Genomic DNA, 27441 nt, shown 5'->3' with positions numbered 1-27441 from the left:
TCAACACCAGCAGGTTTTGGGGCTGTCCTCGCTCCCTGGGGGCTGCTGCTCTTCCTCCTCCAGGCTGGCCAGGGCGGGGGCATGGGGGGGACCCCGCAGCACCTCCAGCTCCTTGCGATGTGCCTGCAGCACCAGCTCCGTCAGTCGCGTGAAGGACTGCGGGAGAGGAGGGGGGGGGGTTGATCTGGGGGGATCCCCCATAGTCCCCCCTGACCCACCCCCACCCAGTGCCCCCGCACCTCCTTGATGTTGAGGTTGCTGCAGGCGCTGGTCTCGTAGAAGTCCATCCCGTACTCCCTGGCCAGCTGCAAGGCGAGGGGCCGGCGGCGGCACCATGATTTGGGGGGATCATCTCCCCTTTCCCCTCCCCCCCACTTCCCCACTGACATATACACAGACGGATGAGCTATGCTGCCCGTGGTGGCACTGGGGGGGCTGGTGTACGGGCATCTTCCGGGGCTGGGCACTGGGTGCAGAGGTCCTTGGTGGGGGGCACTGGGTGCTTTGCGGGTGCAGGAGGGTCCTTGGCCATGCTGGAGGTATGGAGGGGTAGGTCCTGGACACCCTGGAAGGGGAACGGGGGGGGGCACAGGGGCAGCCCTGGAGGTGCACAGGCACTGGGGGGACGGGTGTCCCTGTACTCGCTGGGGGGTGCAGGAGCCTGTAGGGGAGTCCCTGGACACCCTGAGGGCTGTGGGGGGGTTGTAGGGGTCCCTAGCTAGAGAGGAGACTGCAGGAAGGTGGGGAGTCCCTGGCCATGCTGGGGGCGGCTGGGGATGCTTGGGGTGCAGTGAGGTCCCTGGGGAGTGTTGGGGGGCTCGGGGGGGCCTTGGCCATGCGGGGTGGTGCAGGGGGGCGACCTGAACCCCCTGGGGGCACATGCCAGCCCCCACTCACCTGCAGCCCTTGCTCTTTGGCCACTTGCCTCTTGTGCTCCTCGTCCGCCTTGTTCCCAATGAGGATTTTCTGGACACCATCGGGTGCGTACTGGGGACGGGAGGAGTTGCATGAGGACAGTGTGTTTCCCCCACCACGGAGGAGATCCCCTTCCCCTACACCCCCACCTCATCCACGTCGCTGGCCCACTTCACGATGTGCTGGTAGGAACGCTCGCTGCTGATGTCGTACACTAGGAAGATGCCCTGCAGGAGGGGGGGTGGGGTTGGCCATTTACCTCCCCTCATGCCTCAGTTTCCCCTCTTCTGCATGCTGGACCGGGACCCCTCCTCGTACCTGTGCCCGCCGGTAGTACTGCTTGGTGATGGTTTGGTACCGCTCCTGGCCTGCTGTGTCCCTGCAGCCGAGGAGAGTGGGTCGATGTCACCACCCATGGCATGAGTTGGTCAGGCCTCAGCCCTTAGCCTGGGTGAGGGTAACGGGATTCAGACTCCCCCCTCAAACCCACCCCCCCACCCCAAGACCAGGCACCAGCACTCACCAGATCTGTATCCGCACCTTAATGCCATCCACTTCGATGGTCTTCATCTTGAAGTCAACGCCTAGGATGGGAAGGGGAGAGGTTCCAGGTGCCCCGGTGTCCCCCCCATCACAGGACCTGCTGTCACCAGGGTCTCTCTGGTCCCCTCATCCTCTCCCTGCCCACCCCCCACCCCAAGCCACACCGGGCTGCCAAAAAGGGTGCCAGGGCTTGCTTGTGCCCATCCTGTGCCCAGAGCCGTATCCTCACCATGGCCCAGTGCCCACAACTGGTCCCAAGCCTGGCAGGGCTGGGTGCTAGGTCACCGTGCCTGTGCCAGCCCCAGCCTTGCTGCCGGGTGGGTGCTCTGGTGCTCCTAATGCCCCTAGTTTCGCCATGCTGTGGCTCCCCAGTGCCACTGGTTCCCCAGTACTGTGGCTCCCTGGTGCTCATGGTTTGTTTCCCTGTGCTGTGGCTGCCTGGTGTTCCCAGTGTCCCAGGTCCCCAGTGCTGTGGCTGCCCAGTGCTCTCCACTCCCCGCTTCCCCACTGCCCCCGATTTCCCGGTGCCGCAGCTCCCCAGTGCTCTAGGTGCTGACGGTTCCCAGCGCCACAGTTTCCTCGTGGCCCTAATTTCCTGATTCCCCAGTGCCGCGGCTTTCCGGTGCCTACAGTTTTCTGGTGCCTACAGTTTCCCAGTGCCGAGGCTGCCCGGTGCCCCTGGTTTCCCCATACTGCGGCTCCCCGGTGCCCCTAGTTTCCAGGTGCTGTTGCTCCCCAGTTCTCCTCGTTCCCCAGCTCCCTGGTGCCCCTGGTTTCCCGGTTCCCCCGTGCCGCGACTGCCCGGTGTTCCCAGTTTTCCGGCGCCGCAGCTTCACAGTTGCCTGGTTCCCCGGTGCCCCCGGTTTCCCAATTCCCCCATGCTGCTGCCCAGTGCTCCCGGTTCCCTGGTGCCTCGGCTTCCTGGTGCCCACGATTTCACAGCACTGCTCTTGCCCAGTGCCCATGGCTCCCCGGTGACCACAGTTTCCCGGTTCCCTGGTGCTCCCGGTTCCCCGGTGCCCATGGCTTCTCAGTGCCCACGGTTTCCCAGTGCTCCCGGTGCCACGGCTCCCCAGTGCCCAGGATTTCTCTGTTCCCTGGTCCTAGGGCTGCCCGGTGCTCCCGGTTCCACGGTGGCACTGCTCTCCAGTTCCCTGGTGCTGCCGGTGCCACGGCTCCCTACTTCCCGGCTGCCCATGGTCTCCCGTTTCCCCGGTGCTGTGGCTCCCCAGTGCTCCCGGTTCCCCGATGCCCACGGTTTTCCTGTCTCCCGGTGCTGCGGCTCCTCAGTGCTCCCGGTGCCCACGGTTTTCCCATTCCCCGGTGCCCACAGCTCCCCGGTACCCCCGGTTCCCCGGTGCCCACGGTTCCCTGGTGCTGCGGCTCCCCAGAGTTCCCAGTTCCCCGTTGCCGCTGCCTTCCCGGCGCCACGGTCCCCTGTTCCCCCCCGCTCCCCGGTGCCGCCGCTGCCGGTTCCCCCGTTCCCCCGCTCCGGTGCGGCGGTACCGATGGTGGAGATGTGGGCGGGGTGGAACTGGTTGTCGGTGAAGCGGCAGAGCAGGCAGGTCTTGCCCACGCCCGAGTCCCCCAGCAGCAGCAGCCGGAACAGCACGTCGTACTGCTTGGCCATGGCGGGCCGGGCCGGGCCGGGCCGGGCCGGGGGCGCCGCTGCCGCCGTTACCGGAGGCGGGAGCGCTGCGCCGCCGCCGCCGCCGCACCGGGCTGGCACCGGGGCGGGGCGCGGGGCGGAGGCGGGATGCACAGGGGGATGCTGCGGGGGGGACACACACGACGCGGGGATGCACCGGCGGGGATACCGGCAGATGGTCTGGGGCAGCGGGAGGGGAACACCGCGGATGGACCGGGGGATGCTGTGGGGAACGGGGAGGGGAACACCGGGGATGCACCGCGGGGGACATCGGGAAATGGTCTGGGGCAGCAGGAGAGGGACACGGGGGATGCGGGGGATCATCGGAGATGCACCGAGGGATGCTCTGGGGAACGGGGGAACACGGGGGGTGCACTGGGGAGTACTCTGGGGGCACCGTGGGGGACAGGGGGGGCTGCAGAGTAGGGGGCAGCCAGGGGACACTGTTGGGGACACCGGGAGATGCTCTGGGGCACGGGGAGGGGGACACACGGGGGATGGACAGGGGAACGCGGGTGGGGACAGCAGGAGATGCTCTGGGGCATCAAGGGAGCATGGGGGATGCAGCGAGGGACACCTGGGGATGCACTAGGGAATAGGGGGAGTGGACATCCAGGGACACACCAGGGACCCCCCCCCGAAGGAGAAAATGGGAGATACAAGAGGGAACGGCTGAGGGCACTGGGGTGACACATGAAGCTCCACCGGGGGAGCCTCAGGGGACCCCACAGAGGGACTGGGGGGGGGGGGCACCCAGGGGTGCACCAGGGGACACAAGCGCGTCCCCGGGGCTGAGGGACCCAGAGCAGAGCAGGAGGCTGGAGGGTCCCGGGGCAGAGCAGGGCACCCCCATGGGCAGGGCTACAGTGGGTGCTGGGGTACAGTGCTGGGGTGCAGCACGCGGCAGACGAGGGTGCAGTGGGGTAGTGCAGGGCAGGGTGGTGCAGTGTGGCCCCTCCAGTGCTGCCTGTGGCAGGGCAGCACCCTGTGATGGCGCAGCATGACGGTTCAGCACACATAGCACCGTTGTGGTGAAGAGGCCATGCAGCGATGCAGGGACGTGGTGCAGTGAGGTGGCACTGCAACAGTGACGCAGTGCAGCGCTTGCACACCGCCATGCAGCAACAGCCTGCTGTGAGGCAGCACCATGGCACATGGGCACGGTGTGATGACGCAGTGCTGTAGCGTGTTGATGATGCAATGCAGTGCTCCAGTGCAACGATACAGCGCTGTAATGTGATGATGCAACACAGCACGGCAGTCCAATGATGCAGGGCCACAGTATGATGATGCAATGCACTGCTGCACTGCGACGATGCAGTGCCATAGCACGATGATGCAACACAGCACGGCAGCGCAACGATGCAGTGCTGTGGCGTGATGACGCAACACAGCGCTGCGATGATGCAATAAGGCAGTGCAGTGCAGCGCGCCAGCCCCGGTCAGGTAGCCGAGCATGACGTCACAGCGCGGTGACGCAGCACCTTCTCTCCCAGCCGGCTCCGCCGCGCACGCGCGCCTGAGCCGGGGCGGTGGTGGGGCGGGGCGAGGCGAGACGGGGCGGGGCGGGGCGAAGGGGCGTGGCCGCGTGTCCCCGCCCGGCCGCCGTCGTCCCGCTGCCCCCGCCGGCGCGAGCCGCCCGCAGCATGGCGGGAGCCTCCCCCCCTCACAGCGGGCGGCGGCGGCTGCGGGACGACGGGCTGCGGACCGCCACCTCCGCCGAGCAGGTGCGGGATCGGCGGCCCGAGGGGGCCGGCCGGGCTGCGGTGGGGCCGGGCTGGGGGGCGCGGTGCGGGGCTGGGCGTGAGGGAACTAGCCAGGGTGCCGGGGTGCGGGGTGCCGGGGGTTCGGTGGTCCCCGCCCCAGCCCCTCCCCGCTCAGCTGCTGGCCCACACCCGCCTGGCACAGCCCCTCGGGCTCCCGGGGTTTTGGCGGGGCTGGGGCGGGGTGGGGGGCGTCACCCACCAGTCACGGCGGCTCCCAGGGGACACCCACCGGGGGCTGTGACATTTGTCACCCGGGGAGAGGGCTGCCCGGATTCCCTCGTGGGCTGCCCACCCGGTGCCTCCTCGGGAGGGGCGAGGGGGTCGGGGGGGACAGCCAGAGCCCCGCCATCCCCCGCTCCCCGATCCGGCTGAGCCCGATCCAGCTCCAGCAGTGCCGACGCTCCCCTGGGCGCCGGGACAGGCCCTGACGGGGTGAAAGGTGACACCGGGTTTCTCAATCTGCGGGGTTCTCACTCGCCTCCGGCCCGGTGGGATGCAGTGCCCCAGGATGAGGCGGCCCGAGATGCCCCTCCCCATTTTTTGAAGGCTGGGGTATTTTTCGGGGGGGAGGCCAGGGGGATTACCCCGGCTTGGGACAGCACCAGCCGCAGCGCTGTGTGTTGAGCTCGAGTCTAAAACGAGGGGACGGTGGCACAAGTGCCCCATTAGCTGGCAACGCTGTCCTGGCGTGAGTGGGAGGACAGAGGCCACGGTGTTTTACATGAGGGTCCTGGGATGAACCGGGGACCATTTTAAAAACGCTGAATTTTAACAGCGACACCGGATGGTGCTGGGGTCCCCGCCTAATCCCGGGCGCAAAGCTCCTCGGCAGCTCCCGCTAAGCCGCTCTGCAGGCAGGCGGGACCAAGCGGCTTTCGGTTGTTTGGTTTTCCCAGTGAACACGATGAGATGATGCCGCTGGTAACAGAAGCGGCCGTGAGCTGGATAAACCCGTGGGACACGGCAGGGCTGGGAGTTGTGGGGGGAGTGTATTTGGGAAGGGCAGAGCCACTTTCCCGAGATCACTGTGGTCTTTGTTCCCCCCCGCCCTCGCCCCGTGTGCCTCCATGCTGCGGCCGGCGGCAGACCAAGGTGGAAGATATCGTGCAGGAGGTCTTTGACGCCTGCAAGACGAACCATCACGCCTCGCAGTAAGTTCCTGTGGCAGCTGGTTCTCGCCAGCTACAGAAATTCAGTAACAATAAATAAATATTGTTTTATTTTTTGCGATTGTTTTATCGCAATTGGGGTGGGATCCTGCCCCTTCTCAAAGACACAAGTCCTGGACGTGGTGCTGTCAGCTTGGGGCTCATGTCCACTTTTGGCCAGGCTGTCCCAGGTGCCGGTGCTTTGCCTGCTGAGCCCTGCTCTGCCTTTCTTCCAGATTTGTCCTGCAGCGGGAGAAGCACTTCCATTACCTGAAGAGAGGCCTCCGGCAGCTCACCGAAGCCTATGAGGTACCCGGCGTGCTGGCGGCACTGCCCGGTGTCCTGCCCTGGGGCTGCCAGCTCCCTGCTCTGCTCTCCGGCTGGGGTGAACCCGTCGCCTTGAGACTGCTGCCAGAGTTGTCACTGGGTGTTTGCCAGCCCCACTGGCCGTGGGGGTGGCCCTGGGGCAGAGGCCGTAGTTCTTAATGTCCCCTTGGGTTGTGGTTGTCTCTGTGGTGATGTTACGGAGCAGCAGCTCTGGGGGGCTCTCCTGCCTGTACCCTCTCCTGCCGGAGCTCTGCCTGCTCCTGCCTGCACCCCCAGGCCCTGCACTGCTCCCCAGCCACCCTGACCGTCCCCTCTCATCCCCGCAGTGTCTGGATGCCAGCCGCCCCTGGCTCTGCTACTGGATCCTGCACAGCTTGGAGCTGCTGGACGAGCCCATTCCCCAGTCAGTTGCCTCTGAGTAAGTAGCACTGGCGCCGTGAGAGCTGGGGGGACCCCAATGGCAGCCTAGACCACCGCAGACCTGGCTGCGGCCAGAGGCCCTGTGGGCCACCCGCGTGATGCTGGAAGTGCCACCTCCCGCTGTCCCCATGCACTGGCAGGAGCAAAGGAGCGCTTTGTCTCCTCCGCAGCTGTCAATGCTGCCTATTCTTCTGGCCAGCGCCTCGCGCTCCAGAGTCTTGTGACGGATGGAGATGGGGGAAGAGAGAACTGCTGGCTTTGACCTTGGGAGGGGGGAACTGGGAGTTGACAGGTCTGGGCTGACCCTGGTCCTGCCACGAGTAGTGGAGCCCCGGCTGCGGAGGGGAGTGAGGTGCGAGGAGGGGGTCTCTCTCGCCTGGGTGGGAAATACCACCCCACTGAGTGCTGAGGATGAGGCCGGGGAGCACCGAGCCCCTTTCCCACCCTCCCCCTGCTTCTCCTGCAGTGTCTGCCAGTTCCTGAGCCGCTGCCAGAGTCCCCAGGGTGGCTTTGGGGGGGGCCCTGGCCAGCACCCCCACCTTGCCCCAACCTACGCTGCCATCAATGCGCTCTGCATCATCGGCACGGAGGAGGCGTTTGGTGTCATCGACAGGTACAGCCGGTGTGCTGGCATCGTGGGGGCTCTGGATGTGTGTCGCCCCCCAGTCACAGCTCGCTGGCTCTTGCAGGAAGAAGCTGCTGGAGTACCTGCACTTGCTGAAGCAGCCCGATGGCTCCTTCCTCATGCATGTTGGTGGCGAGGTGGATGTCAGGTGGGCTCCCAGTGTCAGGGGAAAAAGGCTCTGCCATGCTTCCAGCCGGCTGGGTGCCACAGCAGGAAGCTGGTGCCGCGACCCTGAGCGCCATTCTCCCGCAGGAGCGCCTACTGCGCCGCTTCTGTGGCCTCACTGACCAACGTCCTCACACCCGAGCTCTTTGCCGGGACGGCTGAGTGGATAGCGAGGTGAGAGCCAGCGTACACAGGGATGGGTTGGGGACAGCCCCTCGCGTTGGTGCTGTCCTGACCCTGCTGCCCATGCAGGTGCCAGAATTGGGAGGGCGGCATCGGCGGGGTGCCGGGGATGGAGGCCCACGGCGGGTACACCTTCTGTGGCATGGCGGCCTTGGTCATCCTCAAGAAGGAACATCTGCTGAACCTCCGGAGCTTGCTGGTGAGTGGCACCATGCACATGGCCCCTCGGCTCTGCCGGTGCTAGCTGAGATGGAGGCTCTCAGCCAGTCAGTCATGCCGGCGGGGTCCCTGTCCTCACACTGGCACCCACTCCCGTCTGTCCCGCACAGCACTGGGTGACCAGCCGGCAGATGCGCTTCGAGGGTGGCTTCCAGGGTCGCTGCAACAAGCTGGTGGACGGCTGCTATTCCTTCTGGCAAGCTGGCCTCCTGCCCTTGCTCCACCGTGCCCTCCACGCCAGGGGTGAGTCGACTGCAGGGGACTCCCAGCTTCCTCTGCCCCTAAAACCGGCGTCCCCGGGGAGGGATGAAGGTGCTACAGCGAGGGAACAAAGTGCAGCGAGGGAACAAAGTGCAGAGTAACTCAGCCATCCCCGTGTCCCTGTTCTTGGGGTGCTCGTGCTTCCCCACAGGCTTTTTGGCAGCAAGGCTTCACCATCTGCTGGATGGATGCCTCAGTGGTTCCCTGGGGTATGCAGGAAGACCCTAAGCCAGGGAGGGCAGTTTTGCCACCTTTCCAGGGTCCCCTCAGACATTTCACCAGCTTCTCCCACCAGGTGATGCGGCGCTCAGCATGGCGCGCTGGATGTTCGACCAGTCAGCGCTGCAGGAATACATCCTCCTGTGCTGTCAGTGCCCGGCCGGGGGGCTGCTTGACAAGCCGGGCAAGTGAGTACCAGCTCAGGGACGGTGGTGGTGAGGGGAGCTGCCTGGTGCCTCAGATCCCCGCTCAGTACCCCAATATCCCATCGCCAGGTCCCGGGATTTCTACCACACTTGCTACTGCCTGAGTGGGCTGGCCATCGCCCAGCACTTCGGCAGCGGTGACCTCCACCATGAGGTGGTCCTGGGCGTCCCCGAGAACCGCCTGGTAGGTGCCAGGCATTGCCATGAGCTGCCGGGTCAGACACAGCCTCTGCCTGTCCTCCACGCTGCCAGAAAAGGCATTAACCTCCTCTCTTTCTCTCTTGCAGCAAGCCACGCACCCTGTCTACAACATCACCCCCGAAAAGGTGGTGAGAGCAGTGATGCACTTCTTGCAGCAACCGGTGCCCAGCCTGGAGCCGGTGGCCACTGCCGACTAGGGGTCCTGCTGCCCCCGGACTGTGCGGAGTGGCCCTGCTCTGGAGCCGGCGGGGAGCCACTGTGGTGTCTTGGTACAGACGGGCAGAGCGAGGTCCTCAGGGTGCTAGCAATACCAAAAACCGGCCTGCCCCACAGCTGCCAGTTCCCACTGCCGCTGTGCTGGGCACCTCGCTGACCTCCCGGCAGGAGATGAGCTGGCCGAAGGGGCACACGGGATGTGGCAGAGTTTTTGGCATCAATAAATGAGAACCGACACCTGCCGTCTCCTGTGCGCGGGGAGGGCACGTTCACTGCCACCACCTCTGTGACACCGATGGTGGCCCTGGTGACGCGGGGCAGGAGGTGACACAGAACTCAGGCTGTTTCCAGCCCCTGCCAGGAGCTGCCCTGGTGCCACCTCTCCTCCCGCCCCAAGAATGTGCGACTACCATGGGGAAGGATAAAATAAGTTTGTGGTTTTTTTATTATTTATAGTCTTATAGTAAAGGGAAGCCTTAACTTGCAAGACAACTCTGGGCAGTATGTACAACATACCTTAGATCCATGGAATGAATGGCATCAAAACGGGAACAGGGTCACCTACGGGGCAGGGATGGGACACTAGAGTTCAGAAAATGCCACAGAGGTGGGGAGGGACCAGGGGAGGCATGGAGGGGGCGAGGGAGGGAAGGACGAGGGGGCAGGACACGCACGCAGACCACCCAGCCCAGACCCCTGTCCCGGTGCCGTAAAGAGAGGGGTGCGGGCGCTGCCCCCCCGGCTCTCGCAGGCGCTGGGGACAGGTGGAATTGCACACGCAGAAAATAAATAGCGAGGTCCCCAGCGCTTGCCAGGGGGCAGGAGCAGCTCCCCGCAGGGCCTGGCCTTTTGGGGAGGCACGGGGGGGCTGCCCAGCTCCTGCACAGCCTCACCCTTCAGCTCAGGACTGCTGTGGTCCCCGGGTATAAATAGAAATGCTCATATAAAATCAGAAGGAAGTGGGGAAGAGGGGCTTGCTAGTTGTGGGAGGGCGACGGGGGCATCTCCTCGCGGCCCCTGGATCCCCTCAAGTCTGTCGGGTGGGCGCTGCGAGGCCCTGCCCAGTCGGCTTCCCTCCTGGGGCCACTGTGGTTAGAGTGGGGAAGGGGCCGGGGAGGGCAGGGAAGCTGCAGTCCGAGAGCCTCTACGAGAGAAGGGAGAGTCCTTATGCAGCCGGCAGGCGGGCGGCTGACAGCAGCGGGGGGCCGTGGGGGGGCCTAACTGGCCTCCATGCGCAGTTTCTTCCTGTTCTGCGGCTCATCAGGCTCTGAGTCAGAGCTGGAGTCGGAGCCGCCGTCGAAGGCAGAGATGGTGCTGCCCTTGGGGTTGGTGTAGAGGCTGTTGTCCGTCGAGGGGTAGTTGGCCTGCAGCTGGCCGCTCGACCGGGCCTTCTCCAGCGCACGCACTGCAAGGCAGGGCCACCGCGTCATCTCCCGGCGCTCCAGTACGCGTCACCTCAGGCTCCGCACGTGTGTCACCCCCAGCCCTGGCTCCCACGGGACCCCCGCTCACCTTGCTGCTCCAGGAGGGCGTTCTGCCGCTTGAGGTCGTCGATGTCCTGCTGGTGCGTGTGGTTTTTCCGGCGCATGTACTGGATGTACTCTGTGGCTTTGTCCAGGATTTGGGCCCGGGATGCCTGTTGCAATAGTGGGAAAAGACAGAAGCAAGATAAAGACCTAGCCCGGTGGGGAAAGAATGGGGTTTCATCTGCCCCATCCCACCCAGAGCAGAAAGGATTTTGCTGTTGCTCTGCTGTGCCGACGTCACCAGGCAAACCAAAGCCTGGCTCTTGTCCCCACTGAGGACCCAACTGGGGACCCTCGTGGTGAGACAGAGCCTTGCTGGCACTGGGAAGGGTTGCTTCTGGACTCTGCTGATGGTATTTGGCTTGGGCTGAGAGAGCTGTCTCCAGCCAAAGTGTCCCCCACAGCAGCATCCCGAAACGAGAAGCCACCATTGCGCACGAAGGTGCCAACAGTCCCACCACCGCCTACACAGCTGCCAAGCAAAGTGCCGCTATTCCTGGCAGGCAGAGCTGCCCTGCGGCCAAGCCCACAAGATCCAGCCACGCGAGGTGGATTCACTCCCTCCGCCTTCCCAAAAAAACAGACAGTGCCAGAGGTCGGGTCTGGGCAGCTCGGGCTGGCAGCGAGCAGGCAGGGCCAGGGTGCACAAGCTGCCCCCAGGAATGCGGCTCGGCAGGCCCCGCAGGCGAGAAACCACAGCTCAGCCCTGCTGACGTGGCTTCCCGTCACTGCTGTGGAAATCCCCATCCAGCCTCAGTGCCGTGGGCCAGGACCTCAGGTGGGTGTGTGGTCAGGCTCCCACCACACTCCATAAACTCACCTTCTCTCCTTGAAGGGAAGGGACGGAGTCCCGCAGGCTGTGGAAGCTGTCCTTGATGTGGTCCCTGCGCTTGCGCTCCAGCGCGTTGTGATGAGCCCGTTTGTCAGCCTGCGAGGGAAGGGAGATGGGAGTCTGAGGGGATGGCACCATGGAGAAAACCATGACCTGTTCCCCTCTACTGTGGGTGCTGCGCCCATCAAGTCCCAGAAGTGAATGTGAAAAGCCCTGTTAGCGTTTTGGCAGCCATCCCACGTTGCCCAGTGGAGAGGGCAGGGCAGGAGGAGCCAGGTCACTGACCTTCACCCAAAAACCTGGCGCTGGCAGCTCCGGATAAGGTGCCCAGAGCCAACGGAAGAGGTTGGTTGAACCCCTGAGCCCTCCTTGGCTGGGCCACTATGCGTCCTGCTCCATGGCAGCGCAAGGGCGTGGGAAGGAGGTGGCTCTCATTGCTTTCGGTTTCTCCCGGGCCCATTGGAGCCCATGGGCAGTTTCCTGCTGCCGGGGCAGCCCCAAGCTGCGCCAAGGGTGGCAGAGCCAGGGAGCGGGGACCCAGCATCGTCCAAGGGGAGGGGGGCACCTCGCAGTCCTCTGTCCTGCACCCCCTAGGACATGGCCCCCCTGAACAACCAGGCACAGGCCCCTCTATCTGTCCTCTCCCAAAAAACACAACTCCACGCGCTCCCCACCATATACACCCCCAAGATATAGCCCCACGCATCCCCCCTCCCAGAGGCAGCCCCTCCAGCAGAGATAGCTCCACAAACGCTCCACATGGACACCCCCAACAAACCCCATGTCTCCCCCCCTCTAAAAGAGAGCCCACCCCCCCAAGAAACACCTCCATTCTCCCCCAAAAGCCACATCCCCATGCTCCCCCTCCCCTAAAGAACCCCAGCCCCACAGGTTCCTTCCCAAAAGACACAAACCCACATGTGTGCCCCCACCCCAACCCCTTAAAGAGTCCCAGCCCACAGGTCCCCCTCCCCCACGTCCCCCTAAGAGATGTGGCCCCACAGGTATACCCTCTGCTCACCTAAGACCTAACTCCCCAGGTCCTCCCCAAACACTCCCCCGAGAGCCCCGAGCCCCACATATCACCCCCCAAACCACGACCCCACATCCCCCCTCAAGAGCCTCAGCCCCACAGATGTCTCCCTCACAAAAGACACAAACCCCACAGGTGCCAGCCCCTCTCCAAGAGCCCCAGACCCACAGGTACGCCCATAAACACAGCCCCACGCCCCCCCCCTACCCCCCCACCCCCAAGAGATGTGACCCCACAGGGGAATGCGTGTGTCCCAAAACCCAGCCCCATAGGGCCCCCCCTAAATTCACCCTCCCCGAAGAGACATGGCCCCACAGCACACCCCCGCCCCCCCCCCAAACACGCCCCCCCCGCCGTCACGCGCCCGCCCCCCCTCCCCCGCGCAGGCGCACTGCCCCCGCCGCCCCTCTCGCCCCCACGTGCTCCCGGTACCGGGGGCGGCAGCGACGTACCGCGGACTGAAACCTCGGCTGCTCCTCCTGAGAGGACCGGGACGACGGGGAGGAGGAGGAGAAAGAGGAAGAGGATGGCGGGGGGGACACCGGGAAACGGGGCCGGGAGTAGGGGGAGGAAGAAGGAGAGAGAGAAACCAAACGTTACCCCCCACTGCCCCTTTCCCGGCGCTGCGGGCACCGGGGGGAGCGGCGAGGGGGGTTGTCCCGGTGGCGGGGGCCGACTTACGTCGCTCTCCACCTCGATGTCATCGTTGTCGCTCATCGCTACCGGCCGGGTGAGCCGCGGGCCCCGCCGCCACAACAACAGCCGGCAGCGCGCATGCGCCGCCGCCCGCACACGTGACCGCTCACCCGCCGTCCTTACCGTCTCCGGCGCGGGGGATTATGGGTGATGTAGTCCGCAGAGGAAGACGGCTCACCCATTCCTCAGGGCGGGGACTACAGCTCCCGGCGTGCACCGCCCAGGGTGGTGCTTGACTGCTTCCCCTCATGGAGGGCGGCGAGGCTGCGACGACGCCAAGGCAAGAGTATGGCGGCATTGGGCGTGGAGGCAGCGGGCACAAGAACTTTTATTGAGCCATAGGGGAGCAAAGAGGGGTCGGGCCGGCTTGGATGTGGCACCTCAGGGGGTGGCAGGGGGCCTCAGGCCTGGCTGGGGGACTGTGGGCTCACCTGGGGGAGGTCTGTGGGCCTCTTCTGAGGGCCTGTGGGCCTGCCTGGGGGGTCTGTAGGCCTGCTTAGGGGGCCTGTGGAAGTTTAGGCCCACTTGAGGGAGTTTGGGCAGCTTCAGAGAGGGCTGTGGACCCTCCCCTGTCAGGTTCAGAGAGCAGGGAGGGCCACCGTGGCGGTGAGGCAGGACAGGCTGTCTCTAACCCACTTGGGTCCCATCATCTTCCGGCAACTCATCCCTGCTGGTGGCCTCCTCCACGTGCTCGTCGTTGTTGTCGTTGCCGCCGTCGTCCTCCGAACCGGTCTCGTCTGAGTCGTCCTCGTCCAAGTAGCGGTAGCCGTGCATCTTGTGGCGTGGGCGGGGGATGCGGGGCAGCCGGTATGCCACGTGTTGTGCCACCTTGTGCTCCATCCAGAGGTAAGCGCCCATGGCCACCGCCAGTGTCAGCAGCATGATGGAGAGCTTGGCCTGCAGGAAGACAAAGTGGGAGATTGGTGTGGCACTGCCCCCCCCACCCCGAGGTGGGCAGGTCCCGGAGGTGATGGAGGCAGCTGGGGGTCACTGTGGGGATGGCTGCCCACCCAGCTATGCCTACCTTCATGGGTAGCCCCGACCACAAGTAGACAGTGAAGATTGCCAGGGCCTGCCACCAGTGGTAGATGGTGAAGACGAAGTCTTGGCGCTCCTTGTCCTCATACAGCATGCCCAGGAGGACTGCACCAAAGGAGACTGGCTGTCAGCATCCCCCTCCCATGCCAGTGTCCCCTCTCAGGGCACTGTTTCCAGGACCCTGTCCTGCTCCTTGTCTGTGACTCCAGGAGTTTGCGACCAGCAGGTTGGAGATGCAAGGAGAAGAGGCATCAGGGAGCTGGGGACAACCTGTCCATGCCAGGGGACAAGAGAGGCTGTGTTGGGGACCATCCTGGTACTCACTGCTAATGCTGGTCTTGTTGAGAGCACTCCCCATGCCCCAGAGCACGGCTATGGCGTAGAGCAGAGGCGCCTGGAACAAGTGCCGGGGCTCTGGTGCCCAGCAGAAGAGAGTCACCAGGAGGGCGGCATGGATGAGGGCTCCGGCCAGCAGTGGGATCTGCCGCCGCAGGCGCAGCGTGCAGAGGGCCAGGCTGGAGCAGACCGAGGCAGAGAAGCCGTAGGCCATGAGGAGGTACGCCAACTTCTCCAGCCCCAGGGCACACACACCGTAATTCTGCAGCGAGGATAGGCTCAGTGTCGCCTGGCCAGGCTGTCCTTGCTCTGTCATCCCCCACCCTGTCCCCAGGCCCTACCAGGGAGAAGCCAGTGCAGACGAAGAGCACCTCGAAGCCGCTGTAGATGAATGAGGGGAAGAGGTGGCGCAGGCGGTAGTCCCGCATGTGCTTGAAGGGCAGCTGGAAGATGTTCCCCCAGCCAATGCTGCGCAGGTCGATCTCCTCCGTGGGCCGATATGCTGAGCCACAGAGCACCAGGACCTGCCACGTGGCCATGGGTGAGGCACCGCTGGCATCCCGGCCCTGTTCCCCTGCCCACCCCAGCACTCACCACCAGCATGGCGAGGAAGGCGGCTGCCATCAGGGCACTCTCCACAATGATTAGGTTGACGCTGCGGGGCAGGCTCTGTAGCACCGTCTTGTTGAAGCCAGGCAGCGTGCCGTGGCTCAAGGTCCCTGCCGGGGTGGCACATGCTGCAGATCAGCGCCAACTAGGCAGGTCCCTGTGCCACCATGCCATCCCGTGCCACCATGCCATCCCATACCACCATGCTGTCCCGCGCCTGTGCACTCACCGCAGTGCTTGACCCCGAAGAGCGTGTGGTTGAGCTGGTAGAGGTAGTTGTTGAGGAAGAAGAGCATGGGCATCTGAGCGCAGACGAAGCTCAGCTGAAAGACGTATAGCAGAGGGAGCTCAGCGCCAGGCTGCCCAGTGTGGCCTCCTGCCTGTGCCGCGCGCCCCACCGGCACTCACGTGAAAGCAGGCATAGAAGATGGTCTGGAAGACGATGATGTAGGCATTGCAGGCACCCCGTGGCGCCCGTTGCTGCTCCTGCACGTGCTCCTCCTTGTAGTTGACGTACTCGTAGTACTTCTGGGCCATCCTGTATGGGACAGAGGGTCAGCTGGCACCCTCCAGCCCCCCCATCCATCCCCTCCCGCTGCCTACCGTGTGATGTAGTTGCCCATGGAAGCCCAGAGGGGCACAATGGCCACCCCGATGGCCACGGCGGAGGGCACCAGTGTGTAGTAGCGCTCCCAGTAGTTGCTGGAGACGAAGAGGGCGTAGATCCCCACTGCCAGAAACATGGCCCACTTGGTGCCAAAAAACCTGCCGGGGCGAGGAGGAGGAAGTGTGGGTGCCCGTGCCAATGTGCCGGTGGGGAGCGCGAGTGGCGCCGTACCTGATGAGGACAGGTGTGTAGAGCAGTGCCGCAACGGGGGTGACGTTGATGCCCATCAGGACCTTGTGGTCAATGTCCTCTAGCTGTATGTTGCTGTACTTCACCTCCCGGTAGGTCTCATCGTAATGCAGGATCAGCTGCATCTGCAGCAGGCCTAGGGGGGGTCCCAGCACCCGTCACCCCCCTCCCCAAGCCCCCTGCACTGTGGCGAGGGGTCCCTGGGGAGGGGCAGGGCCATACCCAGGTAGACGCCATAAGTGAGCATGCCGGCCAGGCTGGCGGCCAGCACGTTCTTGACCACGCCGAGGCGCTTGCGGCGGAAATACTTCTGCTCCTCCTCCTCCTCGTTGTAGTCGGGGTTAGCACCCACAAAGTTGTCCAGCTGTGGGTGACCCTAGCTGTCACCCCTGGGGATGGTCACTGCAGGCCCGTCCCCCGTGGGTGCCCCCCCGGCCTCACCTGCGCCTCTGTCCCCTCGGCGCCCAGCCCATCGCCTGCCACCATCTTGGCCGCATCCTGGTAGCAGCTGGGGTCTTTCTCCATCGCTGCCTCTGGTGGAGCTGGGGCCTGGATGGTGTCAGGGGTGGGGGGACCCTGTTGGCAGCCGCCAAGCCCTGCACCCATGTGTCCCGTACCCTCAGAGCTGCACCCATGTGCCCGGCACCCCCCGGACCCTGCACCCATGTGCTTTGCAGCCCTGTGTCCTGCACCCCGAGACCCTGCACCCATGTCTCGCACCCCTACATCCAGCGCCGTGCACCCATGTGCTTTGCACCCCCGGACTGTGCACCCCAGCCCCTTGCTCCCCGGTGCCGGAGCCGTCCGGGGCGGGGCGGGCGCTGCCGCTTCCTCTTTCGGACAGGGCGGGCGGGACGGGGGCGTTTAAAGGGGCCGCTCCCGCACCCCCGCAAGACCCCGCACCCCTGGCCCCCGGACCCAGCCCACCTGCGCTGCAGCCGCACCCCCAGCGCCCCCCACCCGCGTCGATCCTCAGCACCCTGACCCCTCCCTGTACAGCACCCTGACCCCCCCTGCACAGCACCCATTGCACTCCCCCTTGCACAGCACCCACCCTATCCCGCACAGCACTCTGCTGCCCAGCACCCCTGTCCCCCCCAGCACTCCCACCAGGCCCAGCGTGGGTGCTGCCAGCTCGGGGTGGCCCGTGGCGATGGGTGCCGGCCCTGGGCCTGCTGCTCTCACTTCCCCTTCCCGGCCCGTGTGATGTGGCAGGGTGCCTGGGTGGGGGGACACCGTGCTTTGGGGGTGGGGGATAGGCCTGTTCCCGTGTCACACAAAACCAGGGGCCAGGAAGGTGCCTGCACGTGGCAATGCCGTGCCAGTGCCCCGGGGCAGGGTGGGGAGACCTTTGGGCAGGGTGGAGGGGGTGAAATCCCCGTCATGGGGAGCTGAGGCAGGATCCGGCCCAGCCGGTAGCGGGAGATTCTTGAGATGCGGTGGAGGAGCAGCCAGTGCCACAAGGGGATGGTGCTGAGGCCATGGCTCCCATGGAATGGGGGGACGTGGTGGGGGACAGCCCCAGAAGGGCCACGGCAGTGGTGCAGGATGTGTCCTCTGGTCTCCCTTGCCCTGGTCAAGGGCAAGAGGAGCCTTCCTGGGGTGATGGGGGAAAGGGCCCTTCCTGAGCATGCGGTTCTGTGGCCCCGAACTGGAGCGATGGTGGGCAACGAGGCAGGCTGTGAGGGCAACATCCAGCATGTTCCCCCAGGGCCAATTCGGGCCCCCAGCTCCATGCAACCCCTGGGTCTGCAGCTACCTCCACTTGGGCTCCAGTGATGCCGATGGAGAGCTGGTTCCCCAGTTTTCCCCATCCCCAGTGGCTGTGCAGAGCATCTCCTCCTCAGGCACATCCCAAATTGGGGTAGGGGAACCCAGTACCCCCCACGAGCTCACTCGGGGTACTGCTGTCCCTTTCGGGTCTTGCCAGTGGACATGTAGCATCCTCTGTGGAGGCAGGGGCTACTCGGGGGTGGCTGTGCCCCTCTCAGATCCAGGGCTGGCTCCTGGGGCTGCCCCAGGCATCATGGCCAAGCTCACAATGCCAATTTGGGGTGCTGCCACGGAGGAAACCATTCCTCCTTCCCTGGGGGGCTGCTGCGGATCCTCAGGGAGCATGGCTGTGGGGGCTGAGCCTTGGGCACGGCAGCAGGGCACTTGGGGCAGGGCTGCTGCCCTTCCTGTTTACAAAGCAGGGTAATTAGGGCCAGGCAGGAGAGCGGACATCCGGGTGCTGGTGATGTCAGCGGAGGGGAGATGAGGGCTGCTGTGCTGGGCAGGAGGAACCGGTGCTGGTGGGCAGGGATGGGCGTGGGGTGGACTGAGGGCTCAGCCAGCTGGCACTGGGGTGGGAGTGGGCAGCCCTGTGGACTGAGGCAGGGGGTCCGATCTGGGGGTGTCTGTGGGGTCCCCATGGGTCAGAGTGGTCCCGGGGGCAAAGTGAGGGGTGTCTATGGGGTCCCTGTGGGTTAGGGTGGCCCTGGGGAGCACACTGATGGGTGCGTGTGGGGTGCCTGTGAGTCAGCATGCCCCTGAGGAACAGCTTGAGGGGTATCTATGGGTCAGGGTGGCCCAGGGGAGCAGGGTGAGGTGTCTCTGGAGTCCCCGTGGGTCAGGATGGTTCCAGAGAGCAAGGTAAGGGGTGTCTCTGGGGTCCCCATGGGTCAGGGTAGCCCAGGGAAGCAGAGTGAGGGGTATTTGTGGGGTCTCTGTGGGTCAGGGTTCACGGTGGTGGTTTGGTGGCCATGGGAGTTCCTCAGTGCCACCATCCCATGGGGGAGGTCCCATCCCATCCCAACCCAGGCCTTGTCCCCACTGCCAGCCCCACGGAGGCGGGGCACAGTCCTGCCCACCCCTGGCTGTGGGACCCAGCCACCAGCCCCACAGCATTTAGGAGGGGCACCCTGACGCTTGGCAGTTCCAGCTGGGCCTCGCGCTCCTCACGCCACCGCTCAGCCCCCCAGGTAGGCACCCCGGGGACCAGACCCCCTCTGTGCGGCACTCAGCTGGCCCCACAGCTGGGCTTCTCTGGCCTCATGCAGGTGGAGGCTGTGGGCCACTGGGCACCCCGCTGGGTGGGTTCCGTCAAGGAAAGGTGGGTGCATTGGGCATGGAGAGGGGCAGGGGGGATAGATGTGGGGCTGTGGCTGTGCCCCCCAGCTCTGGGCTTGTCTCCGTGTGCTGGTGGAGTGATGATGTGCACAAAGGTGGGCTGGGCTGGCTGCTCCAGTACCGGTGCTGGCTCACACAGCCCCACACCGGGGTCCCTGGGGATCCCCACACTGGGGTCCCTGAGGTCCCTGTGGGGTGACCCAATGTTGGCAGGGCAGCCCAGGGAGGTCCATGGCTGGAGGCTGTCCCACAGCATGGGGAGGGCCCAGGAATCCCAGGCATCCCCAGCTGGGTGCACTGGGGCCTCTGGCAGCTGCGCTGGGCTGAGTCACCCTGCGGCTGGGACAGCCCCAAGCTCCAAGTCACCCTTCAAAGGTGCTGTGGGCAGCTCTGGCCAGCTCGGGGCACAGGTGGCTTGCTGCAGGGTGACGCCTCTTGGGACCAAGCCGGCATCTCCGGTGCTTCCAGCCCCGACGTAACACACCTCGTGTCTCTTTCCAGGGCCACCACACTCTCCATGGAGACTGGCAGCTCCTTCTCACAGCTCAGCATGCACCAGCCCCTCAAGCCCCCCGGGCAGCAGCCCCCAGGCTACGGCGAGTACAACCCCGTGGGCAGTGATGCTGGGAAAGCCGCCGGATTCAGTGCAGGCAGCAGCGGCAGCGGAGGCACTGGGAAGGGACCAGTCATCTGCAGTACTGTAAGGTGAGAGCGAAGAGCCGGGGCATGTGGCTGGGGGCAGAAGGGAGACAGGGTGCTTGGGGTGGGTGCTGTGGCAGTGCTGGGTGATGTGGTCCCCGGGTTGGTGCTGATGAGGTATGCTGGGGGACAAGTTTGGGGTACATTGGCCACCACACCCCAGTGTGGCCCAAAGGAGGAGACAAGGGACTGTGTAGGGGACACAAGTAGCCCTTGCTCTTGGCAGCAAGCGGAAGACTCAGGTGTGTAGGCTCCCTGCCCTCTCCCCAGGGACCCCGGGGCTCCAGTTTGGTGCTGGACTGAGGCAACGCGGAGCTGGGGTGACATGGAGCTCCTCTCCATCCTCACTGGGAGCACGAGGGGCTGGGATGGGGCTGGGATCCCTATGAAATCCCTGTTCCCACAGCAATAACCCCTATGCGGGGCTGGTGAGCCACCTGCGGGCAACCTGGCTCTCTGGGAAGACACGGCCCATGGAGTACCGTGTGGCCCAGCTGGAGGCCCTGGGACGCTTCCTAGACGAGAAGAAGCAGGACATCCTGGAGGCCACTGCCTTGGACATGGGCAAGGTGAGAGGGGGCCGGGTGCTGGCCACTGGGGTCACATCTTTGGGGCCCTTCGTACCCCCTTGTCTGTGTCTTGCGTCCTCCTGGGTGCAGGTGTGGGGCTCTGGGCACGGGGGTCCCCTTGTCAGGGTCCTGCATCCCCCTTGATGTGCTCCAGGGCTGATGTGGGTTACCTGTAGGCACTGGCTCCATGCAGAGCTCTCCACAGCCACAGTTAGCTGGAGCGGATGCAGGGACCGTGCTGCCAGGCAGGCTCAATGACGCTAACCCCATCCCCGGTGCGCTTAAACCGGGCAATGCCCCCGTTGGCCGATGCGAGGTGGGAACCTCGGTGTTACCGAGCTTCACCTTCTGCATCTGCCCCACGCATTGAGTCCCTGGTGGCTTCACGCCACCTCCTCAGAGGACCATGTCCTGGGGTGCTCCTCGCCAGCCTGGTTGCACCTGGGATTATCGGTGTTGTGCAATGTGCTGGCCTTGCACATTCCTCCCAGGGCTGCTCAGGGCCGGGGCAGCTTGACGGCCTCACAGGGACTGGTTTTGCTGGCACAGCGCTGAGCCAGTGGTGGCACAGGTGGGGACCTGGATGTGGCTCTTGGCACACCAGGAACTCCTGGATGGTCTGTTGAGGAAGAGGGAGCATCCCTGCCGTGGCTGTCTAGCTGTTTTTGCTTGTATCTTCTCTGTCTGATTATTTCAAGACCCTGTTCTCCCCCTTTTTCCCTTGCTGGTGTATGCTGCTGCCTAATAGACCAGTGCAGGCTTTGGTCGTGTGGCATTAGGAAACGTTTTCGGAAGGATGGCTTGCCCTGGTGCAGCTTAACTGGTCTTATCTGGTAGTGGTAGTGCTCAGACCCAAAGGACTTGTGTCTGTGGGTGTATCAGTGCAGCAGCTGTGCCCACAGACGTGGGTTTCAACATCCTGATGTCTCCCCAGGCTTGTAATTGCCTTGTTTGTTTGAGGTGAGGGCCTTCTCCTTCAGCCAGGGGTTGATAGGCATCAGTACTCAAAGTGCGTCCTTCATCTCTCCTAATTGTATGTAATTAGAACTGGTTGTCTAGTAATATGCTTGTTATGCAGTCGAGCCTTCATAGTTAGATGGACAATTCATCTGGTCTTACGTATCTGAGGTGGGTACCTCACCTCCAGGGATGCCGGTTTCTCTCCACTGACTATTGAAGGAACTTGGATGACCTCAGACTTAATGTCCCATATTACAACCTCCATGTCCTATCAAAACCCTTAATGGCCCATCTTCACCAGCAATTTCCTCATCTTCCTAGTGATGCAACTGTCAGCCCAGGCCGAGAGCGGCCCCGTTGCTTCACCGGACAACTGATGTGCCTGCTGAGCCCTCACGTTTACAACCTGGCAGCTGCGTGTGTCCAGGCGCTTGAGCGGCGGTTGGGGTCTCAAAGGTCTCTTGAGTGGGGCTTGGTAGTGGAACACGAGAGGTTACCACCTGGGAGTCAGCAACTAGACTTTCCAACCCCAAAGCAGTGTTTTGCTGCATCGATGGAGGATGGCTGCCACCCAGGGATGCTTTTAAGTTGGAGAACTCTAAAGGATGTTGCAGTGGAGGGTGTCGGTTGCACCCACCACACTTCGCAAACGCGGCCTCAAAGCACAGGAGCTTTGCTCCTCCTGCTTTCCAGGGTGACAGAGCGGCTTTACTGAGCCTGCTGAGTTATCTTCTTGTGTCTTCACACTTCTCCTGCAAGAATGGTCCTGAGCTGTGGTTACGGCAGCGGAGAGGATCCACTGCATGCAGGAAATGCCTTGGCGGCCCCTGTGATCTAGTTCTGATGTCCCGCCACTGCTCCCAAGTCACTGTCCATTTAGTCATTGCCTGTTGGGATGGTGTATCTTGGAGAATCCTGGTGGGTTTGTTTAATTCCCTGGCCTGCCTTTCCCAGCTGCGTGCTGGCTCAGTGCAGGAGCCCGTGAGCTATAGAGGGTTTCTGCCTGGGGCGGGAGCCTGGTGGCATTCAGCCGAGCTCCATCACGAGGTGTTTAATTAAGTGTTTGCTCTTCTTCGTATTTCTCTTTGAACAAAGCAAGGTCTTAAGATCAGCTTTCATGCACAGGCTGTGGGAGGGAGCTTAGGGCTTTGCTTCCAGCTTGTGTGTCCAAGCGGTCGGGACACAAATGCACCAGTGCAAGAGCACTGTCCTATCCCACGTCAGCAGCGCGGAGCTACCTCTGACACCAGTACCAGCTTTTCTGTAGCTTGTGGGCCTCTGGTGACATTGCTCGGTCCCCCCTTGGCTCAGGGCTCTGTTGCCAGGTGAGCAGTTCACAGATGCTGAGCTCAAGAGGCTGTTAAATATTGTGAAGATGTAAAATACTGTTTTTTTTCTTATGGCCAGATACTTATTTTCATAAAATTTCAGGGACTCTGATATTCACTCAGGGTTGCAGGAGGTGATAGCAACTTCTGCTTAATAGCTTCTACTTAATAGCTTCTCCTGCTCTTCATGGGCAGAAGAGGAGAGAGACGTCTGCTGCAGAAGGGGAGGAGATGAGGTCAGTATTGGGGTGATGTTTATGTGATGTCTGTCCCCAGCCGTCCTTTGAGGCCTACTTCACTGAGATCCTCCTCTGCAAGAACGAGCTCAATGACACCCTGAATAACCTGTGCCACTGGATGAAGGATGAGCACGTGGACAAGAACCTGGTAAGGCAGAAGCTCTGGGCTGACCTGGGAAGGGAAGAGGGGCAGAGTGGGCTGGGGAAGGCAGCACTGTGTGCTGGGCTGAGACAGAGCAAAAGGCAGTGAGGATGGCACTGAAATCGTGGCCTTTCTTGCAGGTGACACAGTTGGACTCGGTCTTCATCCGCAAGGACCCGTACGGGGTGGTGCTCATCATCGCACCCTGGAACTACCCCATCCACCTCTTCCTGGTGCCCCTCATCGGGGCCATTGCTGCCGGTGAGCCAAACCTGTCCTCTGGCTGGGAGGATCCAGGCAGTGCTGGGCACCAGCAAGGGCACCTTGTCCCCAGGCTGGCGTGCCAAAAGGGCTGACTGTCACCATGTTGCTGCTCTGATGTCCTGTGGATCTCCCCCCAGGTAACTGTGTCATTGTCAAACCCTCGGAGACAACCAAGAACACTGAGAGACTTGTTGCTGAAACGCTGACCTGCTACCTGGACAATGTAAGAAGCTCTCCCTGTCTTTGTCCTTGTCCCTGCCCTAGGGCCATGGTGTTCCCAACTCTGCCTTGCACATACCAGCGCCACACCATCCTCAGTCTCACATGCTGCTGTACCTCCTTCCTCCACACTCAGCTGATGTCCACACATCCAGCAGCCTGGGATGTTCTTGGTGGGGACAGGGACAGAGTGGCCTGGGCAGATGCTGACAGAGGTGGACCCTTCCTCTTATGTTGCAGGACTGCTTTGCCGTGGTGACCGCTGGCGTGGAGGAGACCACGAGACTGCTGGAGAACAAGTTTGACTACATCTTCTTCACTGGTACGTCCTGAGGGCCAGAGCAGAGCCCTGCCTGGTTTTTGTGCAAAGTGGGATGAGGGTTCCCTCTGGACACCCCTGCTGTGGCTTACCCTGCCCTTCAATGTGAGATGGTGGGCAGCCTGCCTGCAAGCAGGACCCCTTCTCTCCCCTCTAAGATGGCAGGGTTCTTTGTGTTGGGGGATCTGATGTCAGGATCTGTTGGAAGATCTGGAGTGTGTGTGTGTCAGAGGGTCTGGTGGGACTTAGTGTGTTTCCACTGGACCTGGCTCCCTAGAGTGCTACATCCCAGAGCTATGCCACAGCTGGCGAGATCCTTGCCATGATCCATCTCTTTCCCTGCCCACAGGCAGCCCCTCCGTGGGGAGGATCATAATGACAGCCGCTGCCAAGCACCTGACGCCTGTGACGCTGGAGCTGGGAGGCAAGAACCCCTGCTATGTGTCCGACACCTGTGATGTGCAGAACGTGGCCCGGCGGGTGGCCTGGGGCCGCTTCTTCAACGCAGGGCAGACCTGCATCGCGCCCGACTACGTGCTGTGCACCGTGGAGATGCAGGAGAAGCTGATGCCTGCCCTGCGTGAGGCCATCACTGAGTTTTTTGGCTCCAACCCTCAGGAATCCCCCGACTTTGGCCGCATCGTGGGGGACAAGCAGTTCCGCCGCGTCCGAGCGCTGCTGCGCAGTGGGCGTGTGGCCATTGGAGGACAGACAGATGAGAAGGAACGCTACATCGGTGAGCGATTGGGGTCTAGGGCTTGTGGGACCACCTGTGCCCGTGCACTGAGTGATGCGTTGCCATAACCCTTCTCCACAGCTCCCACGGTGCTGGCGGACGTGCTGCCCTCTGATCCTGCCATGCAGGAAGAGATCTTTGGGCCCATCCTACCCATTGTTGTCATTGCCAACATGGATGAAGCCATTGACTTTATCAATGCGCGGCCGCGGCCGTTGGCCATCTATGCCTTCTCCTGTGACAGCAAGGTGCGTGTGGTCTGTGGACCAGAAAGGGAAATGAGGGAAACGGGGCAGTTTTCAGCCCACCACACTGACACTCCATGGCATGGTCTGGAAGAGTCTTTTGAGCCCAGCTGCTCTGGGCACACCAGGCTGATGGATGAGTTGGGTGATGTTTGACGAGTGCTGCCTGTGCAAGACCCAGATCCCCTTCTCTGCTTCCTTCCCAGGTGGTGAACCAGGTCCTGGAGCGGACGAGTAGCGGTGGTTTCTGCGGCAACGATACCCTGATGCACGTGACATTGACTTCGCTGCCGTTCGGTGGCATCGGTAGGTCCAAATCCAACTTGCCTGCCCCTGGCCAACATGAGACAGACCTGATCCTACTTGTGATGTCTGAGCCATGGCGGCTGTGGTGAGGAAGGGTCTCAGGGCAGATGTGGCACCCAGGCCTGGGCCCCAGGTCCATAGGGCTCAGTGGTCTGTAGGGAAATCCTTCTACACCAGATAGGACCCCACCAGAAGCCCTTTGCTTCACTGCGCCAGGGCTGAACTCTTGAGCTTTGTAGCCCTGTTTCTGCTGAGCACACGTGGAGCGCTGTGAGGTTCCCTCTCTGTTCTTGCTGTCCCAAGCATAGTGTCCCTGAGTACGTGCAAATACTTCATATAAAAGGTAGGGAAATCTGTACCATTTGATTATTTCCCTGCTATTTCTGAGCAGCATGAGCACCATGAGTGAATTTTGTGCCAGAGTTGGGTTCCTGCCTTGCTCAGGCTTACCTGGGAGCTCCTCAAATGCTGCTCCCTTTGGCCTATCCATCACTCTGCTCCTCCTGTGGGAGCACACCCGACTCGTCGTGCTTCTCGGGTAGGTGAAGTTCCTCCTGCAGACAGCGTGGTGCTGGTAGGAGCCCTTAACGTCACTCGGGCAGGCTTGTACGCTCATTCTGCCTTTTAGAAGTAAGCAGGAGGAGCAAAACACTTATAAATGTTTGGAGAAACTGCTTATGGTAACTTGGAGATCCTCCCCGACAAAGATGAAGAGCTTCTGCTCACCAGGGGCAACAACAATTGGTTTCTCAGGTGAAAAGTGAGGTCTTCTCAGCCCTGGGCCCTGGTTGTAGCATTTTCCAGGGAAGAGCAGAGGAATACAGGAAGCTTCTGCTGATGTTTCCGCAGAATATTTTCGCAATCTCCTGGTCTCTCCCAGAATATTGTCTGGGGAAAATATCTCAGTTTTTGCTGCCCATGCTCAGCATCTCTGTCGGGGCTGACGGCTGGTTCAGACTTAATGGGACACCGTGACAGCAAAGCACAATTAATTCCTCACCTGACTGTGGCTCAGGGAACAATTTTTGGTGGCTCCCATATCATAACTTATCTTTATGAAAATGATTCAGACAAACTGCCTCAGATTACCAGGTGAAGCCATTTTATAGCAGCCTGGTCAGATGAAGGGTCTGAAATCATCAGGGTGAGATGGCATTCGCCAAAGTTTCCACAGTAGCTCGGGTATGAAATCATTGGGCTATTAACTGTGATGTGCAACCTCAAGCTTAAACCAGCCACAGGAATCAGGAGAACCAGTGCTGCTGATGCAGCTCCCAATTTTTAAGAGCTCCAAGAAGAAGCTGACCTTTGTAGGGGCCACGCTGGTAGCTCCTAACCATGGGTAGATATGGTAAAGCACCATAGAGGTAGAGGGAACAACCTCTATGTAGAGGTTGTAGACCCAGCAAAGCTTATGCAGATAAAAGTAGTCCAGCAAAAATGATGCACTTGGATCTCCAAATAGTGATGACCTGCAGAAGGATTTATTTGCTGGACTGAGTAGCTGTAGAGCTGGAAAAGGCACAGGAAAGGGTGAGAGCTCCTCCACCAAGTCTGCGTTGCCCAGCAGCTGGAGCATTCGCAAGAGAAAAGCCTGTAAAGTTTTTCTTGTGTTGATGCCCAGACATGGGCAGGAGCAGAGTCCTGTAGCAAGTTTGGACCTGTGCTGTGTGTTGCAGGAAACAGTGGCTTGGGGAAATACCACGGCAAATTCACCTTCGACACCTTCACTCACCACCGTGGCTGCCTGCACCGCAACATGGGCCTGGAGGCCCTCAACGCCCTGCGCTACCCACCCTACAGCCAGCAGAAACAAGGGCTGTTGACGACCACCTTTGAGATCAAGCGCAAGGGCATGTGCACCCTGCTCTGAGGGCTACCCCGCGCTGCTGGACTGAGGGGGAGACTCCTGGCTGGGTCCCCCTGGGGAGCAAAACCACCCTCCCTGGGAGGCTGGTATCCTCCTCCCTCCTCAGCACTGGTCCCCTGTTCCCTTGCCACGTCCTTTGCCTCGCTGCCACCTCGATGCATCTCAGATGGCGGAGATGGACATCTCCTCCTGCATGCTCACTCCTGCCCAGCTGCCTCTGCTCTGGACCGTTTGCCAGGACACATCTGAAGTGGCGAAAAGTTCTTTTTCTCAGCCTGTAATTCTCTTCCCAGCAGAGAAATGGTCCCCGCGAGGCTGAGGGCTAGCAGTTAGCCCCATCTCCCCTTAGATGGACCTCTCCTTCCGGATGAACCTCCCTCTCCCTCCTTGCAGTACCAGCTGTTGTTTTTCCCTTGTCCCTGCTTGTAGTAAAGACTTTGCTTTGA

The 27441-nt window shown here is 62.4% G+C and overlaps 5 protein-coding genes across 9 annotated transcripts; 2 read left to right on the top strand and 3 right to left on the bottom strand.

The window, feature by feature from the left end:
* Positions 1–3088, bottom strand: RAB15 (RAB15, member RAS oncogene family). Its single transcript, XM_086613297.1, has 7 exons — positions 2965–3088; positions 1439–1499; positions 1234–1294; positions 1065–1142; positions 898–987; positions 240–305; positions 1–156 (listed from the first exon to the last, which is right to left on the bottom strand). The coding sequence occupies exons 1-7, from the start codon at positions 3086–3088 to the stop codon at positions 1–3; spliced, it is 636 nt and encodes a 211-aa protein (XP_086469423.1).
* A 1664-nt stretch (positions 3089–4752) lies between these two features.
* FNTB (farnesyltransferase, CAAX box, subunit beta) lies at positions 4753–9285 on the top strand. Its single transcript, XM_086613272.1, has 12 exons — positions 4753–4833; positions 5959–6023; positions 6257–6329; positions 6674–6765; positions 7234–7380; positions 7457–7540; positions 7645–7731; positions 7810–7939; positions 8070–8202; positions 8516–8627; positions 8715–8829; positions 8933–9285. The coding sequence occupies exons 1-12, from the start codon at positions 4753–4755 to the stop codon at positions 9041–9043; spliced, it is 1230 nt and encodes a 409-aa protein (XP_086469398.1). The 3' UTR covers positions 9044–9285.
* A 944-nt stretch (positions 9286–10229) lies between these two features.
* MAX (MYC associated transcriptional regulator X) lies at positions 10230–13220 on the bottom strand. Of its 5 annotated transcripts, none has more exons than XM_086613299.1 (5): positions 13135–13220; positions 12906–12932; positions 11409–11516; positions 10575–10698; positions 10230–10467 (listed from the first exon to the last, which is right to left on the bottom strand). In XM_086613299.1, the coding sequence occupies exons 1-5, from the start codon at positions 13168–13170 to the stop codon at positions 10280–10282; spliced, it is 483 nt and encodes a 160-aa protein (XP_086469425.1). In that variant the 5' UTR covers positions 13171–13220; the 3' UTR covers positions 10230–10279. The 5 variants fall into 5 exon arrangements, with proteins under 5 accessions (XP_086469425.1, XP_086469424.1, XP_086469429.1 ...); XM_086613298.1 differs by having other exon boundaries at positions 10575–10705; positions 11410–11516; XM_086613303.1 differs by lacking the exon at positions 11409–11516.
* Positions 13221–13776: 556 nt separating this feature from the next.
* On the bottom strand, positions 13777–16594 carry UNC93B1 (unc-93B1 regulator of TLR signaling). The gene is made up of 11 exons (XM_086613266.1): positions 16430–16594; positions 16211–16352; positions 15971–16124; positions 15736–15897; positions 15541–15670; positions 15362–15455; positions 15118–15242; positions 14865–15047; positions 14512–14785; positions 14174–14292; positions 13777–14046 (listed from the first exon to the last, which is right to left on the bottom strand). Exons 1-11 carry the CDS (start codon positions 16592–16594, stop codon positions 13777–13779), a joined length of 1818 nt encoding a protein of 605 aa, XP_086469392.1.
* A 3022-nt stretch (positions 16595–19616) lies between these two features.
* On the top strand, positions 19617–27379 carry LOC104382267 (aldehyde dehydrogenase family 3 member B1-like). Its single transcript, XM_086613269.1, has 10 exons — positions 19617–19804; positions 20205–20367; positions 22932–23042; positions 23177–23297; positions 23438–23523; positions 23760–23841; positions 24188–24574; positions 24656–24822; positions 25026–25125; positions 26805–27379. The coding sequence occupies exons 1-10, from the start codon at positions 19617–19619 to the stop codon at positions 26996–26998; spliced, it is 1599 nt and encodes a 532-aa protein (XP_086469395.1). The 3' UTR covers positions 26999–27379.
* The last annotated feature ends 62 nt before the right edge of the window (positions 27380–27441 follow it).

The sequence above is a fragment of the Tauraco erythrolophus genome, chromosome 6, assembly GCF_009769465.1.
Source record: "Tauraco erythrolophus isolate bTauEry1 chromosome 6, bTauEry1.pri, whole genome shotgun sequence".
Classification (NCBI taxonomy): domain Eukaryota; kingdom Metazoa; phylum Chordata; class Aves; order Musophagiformes; family Musophagidae; genus Tauraco; species Tauraco erythrolophus.
This window is presented reverse-complemented; position numbering and strand designations above follow the sequence as displayed.

What these genes read in the sequence shown, in the direction of transcription:
- RAB15 (XM_086613297.1), bottom strand. Translation starts at nt 3,088, where the DNA reads ATGGCCAAGCAGTACGACGTGCTGTTCCGGCTGCTGCTGCTGGGGGAC. An exon ending in GGGCCAGCGACGTGGATGAG is followed by an intron (nt 988 to 1,064) that starts GTGGGGGTGTAG and finishes TCCCGTCCCCAG; the next exon opens with TACGCACCCGATGGTGTCCA. An exon ending in GCAACCTCAACATCAAGGAG is followed by an intron (nt 157 to 239) that starts GTGCGGGGGCAC and finishes CCTCTCCCGCAG; the next exon opens with TCCTTCACGCGACTGACGGA.
- FNTB (XM_086613272.1), top strand. Translation starts at nt 4,753, where the DNA reads ATGGCGGGAGCCTCCCCCCCTCACAGCGGGCGGCGGCGGCTGCGGGAC. An exon ending in GGTGGCGAGGTGGATGTCAG is followed by an intron (nt 7,541 to 7,644) that starts GTGGGCTCCCAG and finishes ATTCTCCCGCAG; the next exon opens with GAGCGCCTACTGCGCCGCTT. An exon ending in TGAACCTCCGGAGCTTGCTG is followed by an intron (nt 7,940 to 8,069) that starts GTGAGTGGCACC and finishes TGTCCCGCACAG; the next exon opens with CACTGGGTGACCAGCCGGCA.
- UNC93B1 (XM_086613266.1), bottom strand. Translation starts at nt 16,594, where the DNA reads ATGGGTGCAGGGCTTGGCGGCTGCCAACAGGGTCCCCCCACCCCTGAC. An exon ending in TCTTCTATGCCTGCTTTCAC is followed by an intron (nt 15,456 to 15,540) that starts GTGAGTGCCGGT and finishes TACGTCTTTCAG; the next exon opens with CTGAGCTTCGTCTGCGCTCA. An exon ending in CTTCGGGGTCAAGCACTGCG is followed by an intron (nt 15,243 to 15,361) that starts GTGAGTGCACAG and finishes CCACCCCGGCAG; the next exon opens with GGACCTTGAGCCACGGCACG.
- LOC104382267 (XM_086613269.1), top strand. Translation starts at nt 19,617, where the DNA reads ATGGAGACTGGCAGCTCCTTCTCACAGCTCAGCATGCACCAGCCCCTC. An exon ending in CCTTCTCCTGTGACAGCAAG is followed by an intron (nt 24,823 to 25,025) that starts GTGCGTGTGGTC and finishes CTTCCTTCCCAG; the next exon opens with GTGGTGAACCAGGTCCTGGA. An exon ending in GCTGCCGTTCGGTGGCATCG is followed by an intron (nt 25,126 to 26,804) that starts GTAGGTCCAAAT and finishes TGTGTGTTGCAG; the next exon opens with GAAACAGTGGCTTGGGGAAA.
- MAX (XM_086613298.1), bottom strand. Translation starts at nt 13,170, where the DNA reads ATGAGCGACAACGATGACATCGAGGTGGAGAGCGAC. An exon ending in AGCCGAGGTTTCAGTCCGCG is followed by an intron (nt 11,517 to 12,905) that starts GTACGTCGCTGC and finishes CTTCCCTCGCAG; the next exon opens with GCTGACAAACGGGCTCATCA. An exon ending in CGCCCTCCTGGAGCAGCAAG is followed by an intron (nt 10,468 to 10,574) that starts GTGAGCGGGGGT and finishes CCTGCCTTGCAG; the next exon opens with TGCGTGCGCTGGAGAAGGCC.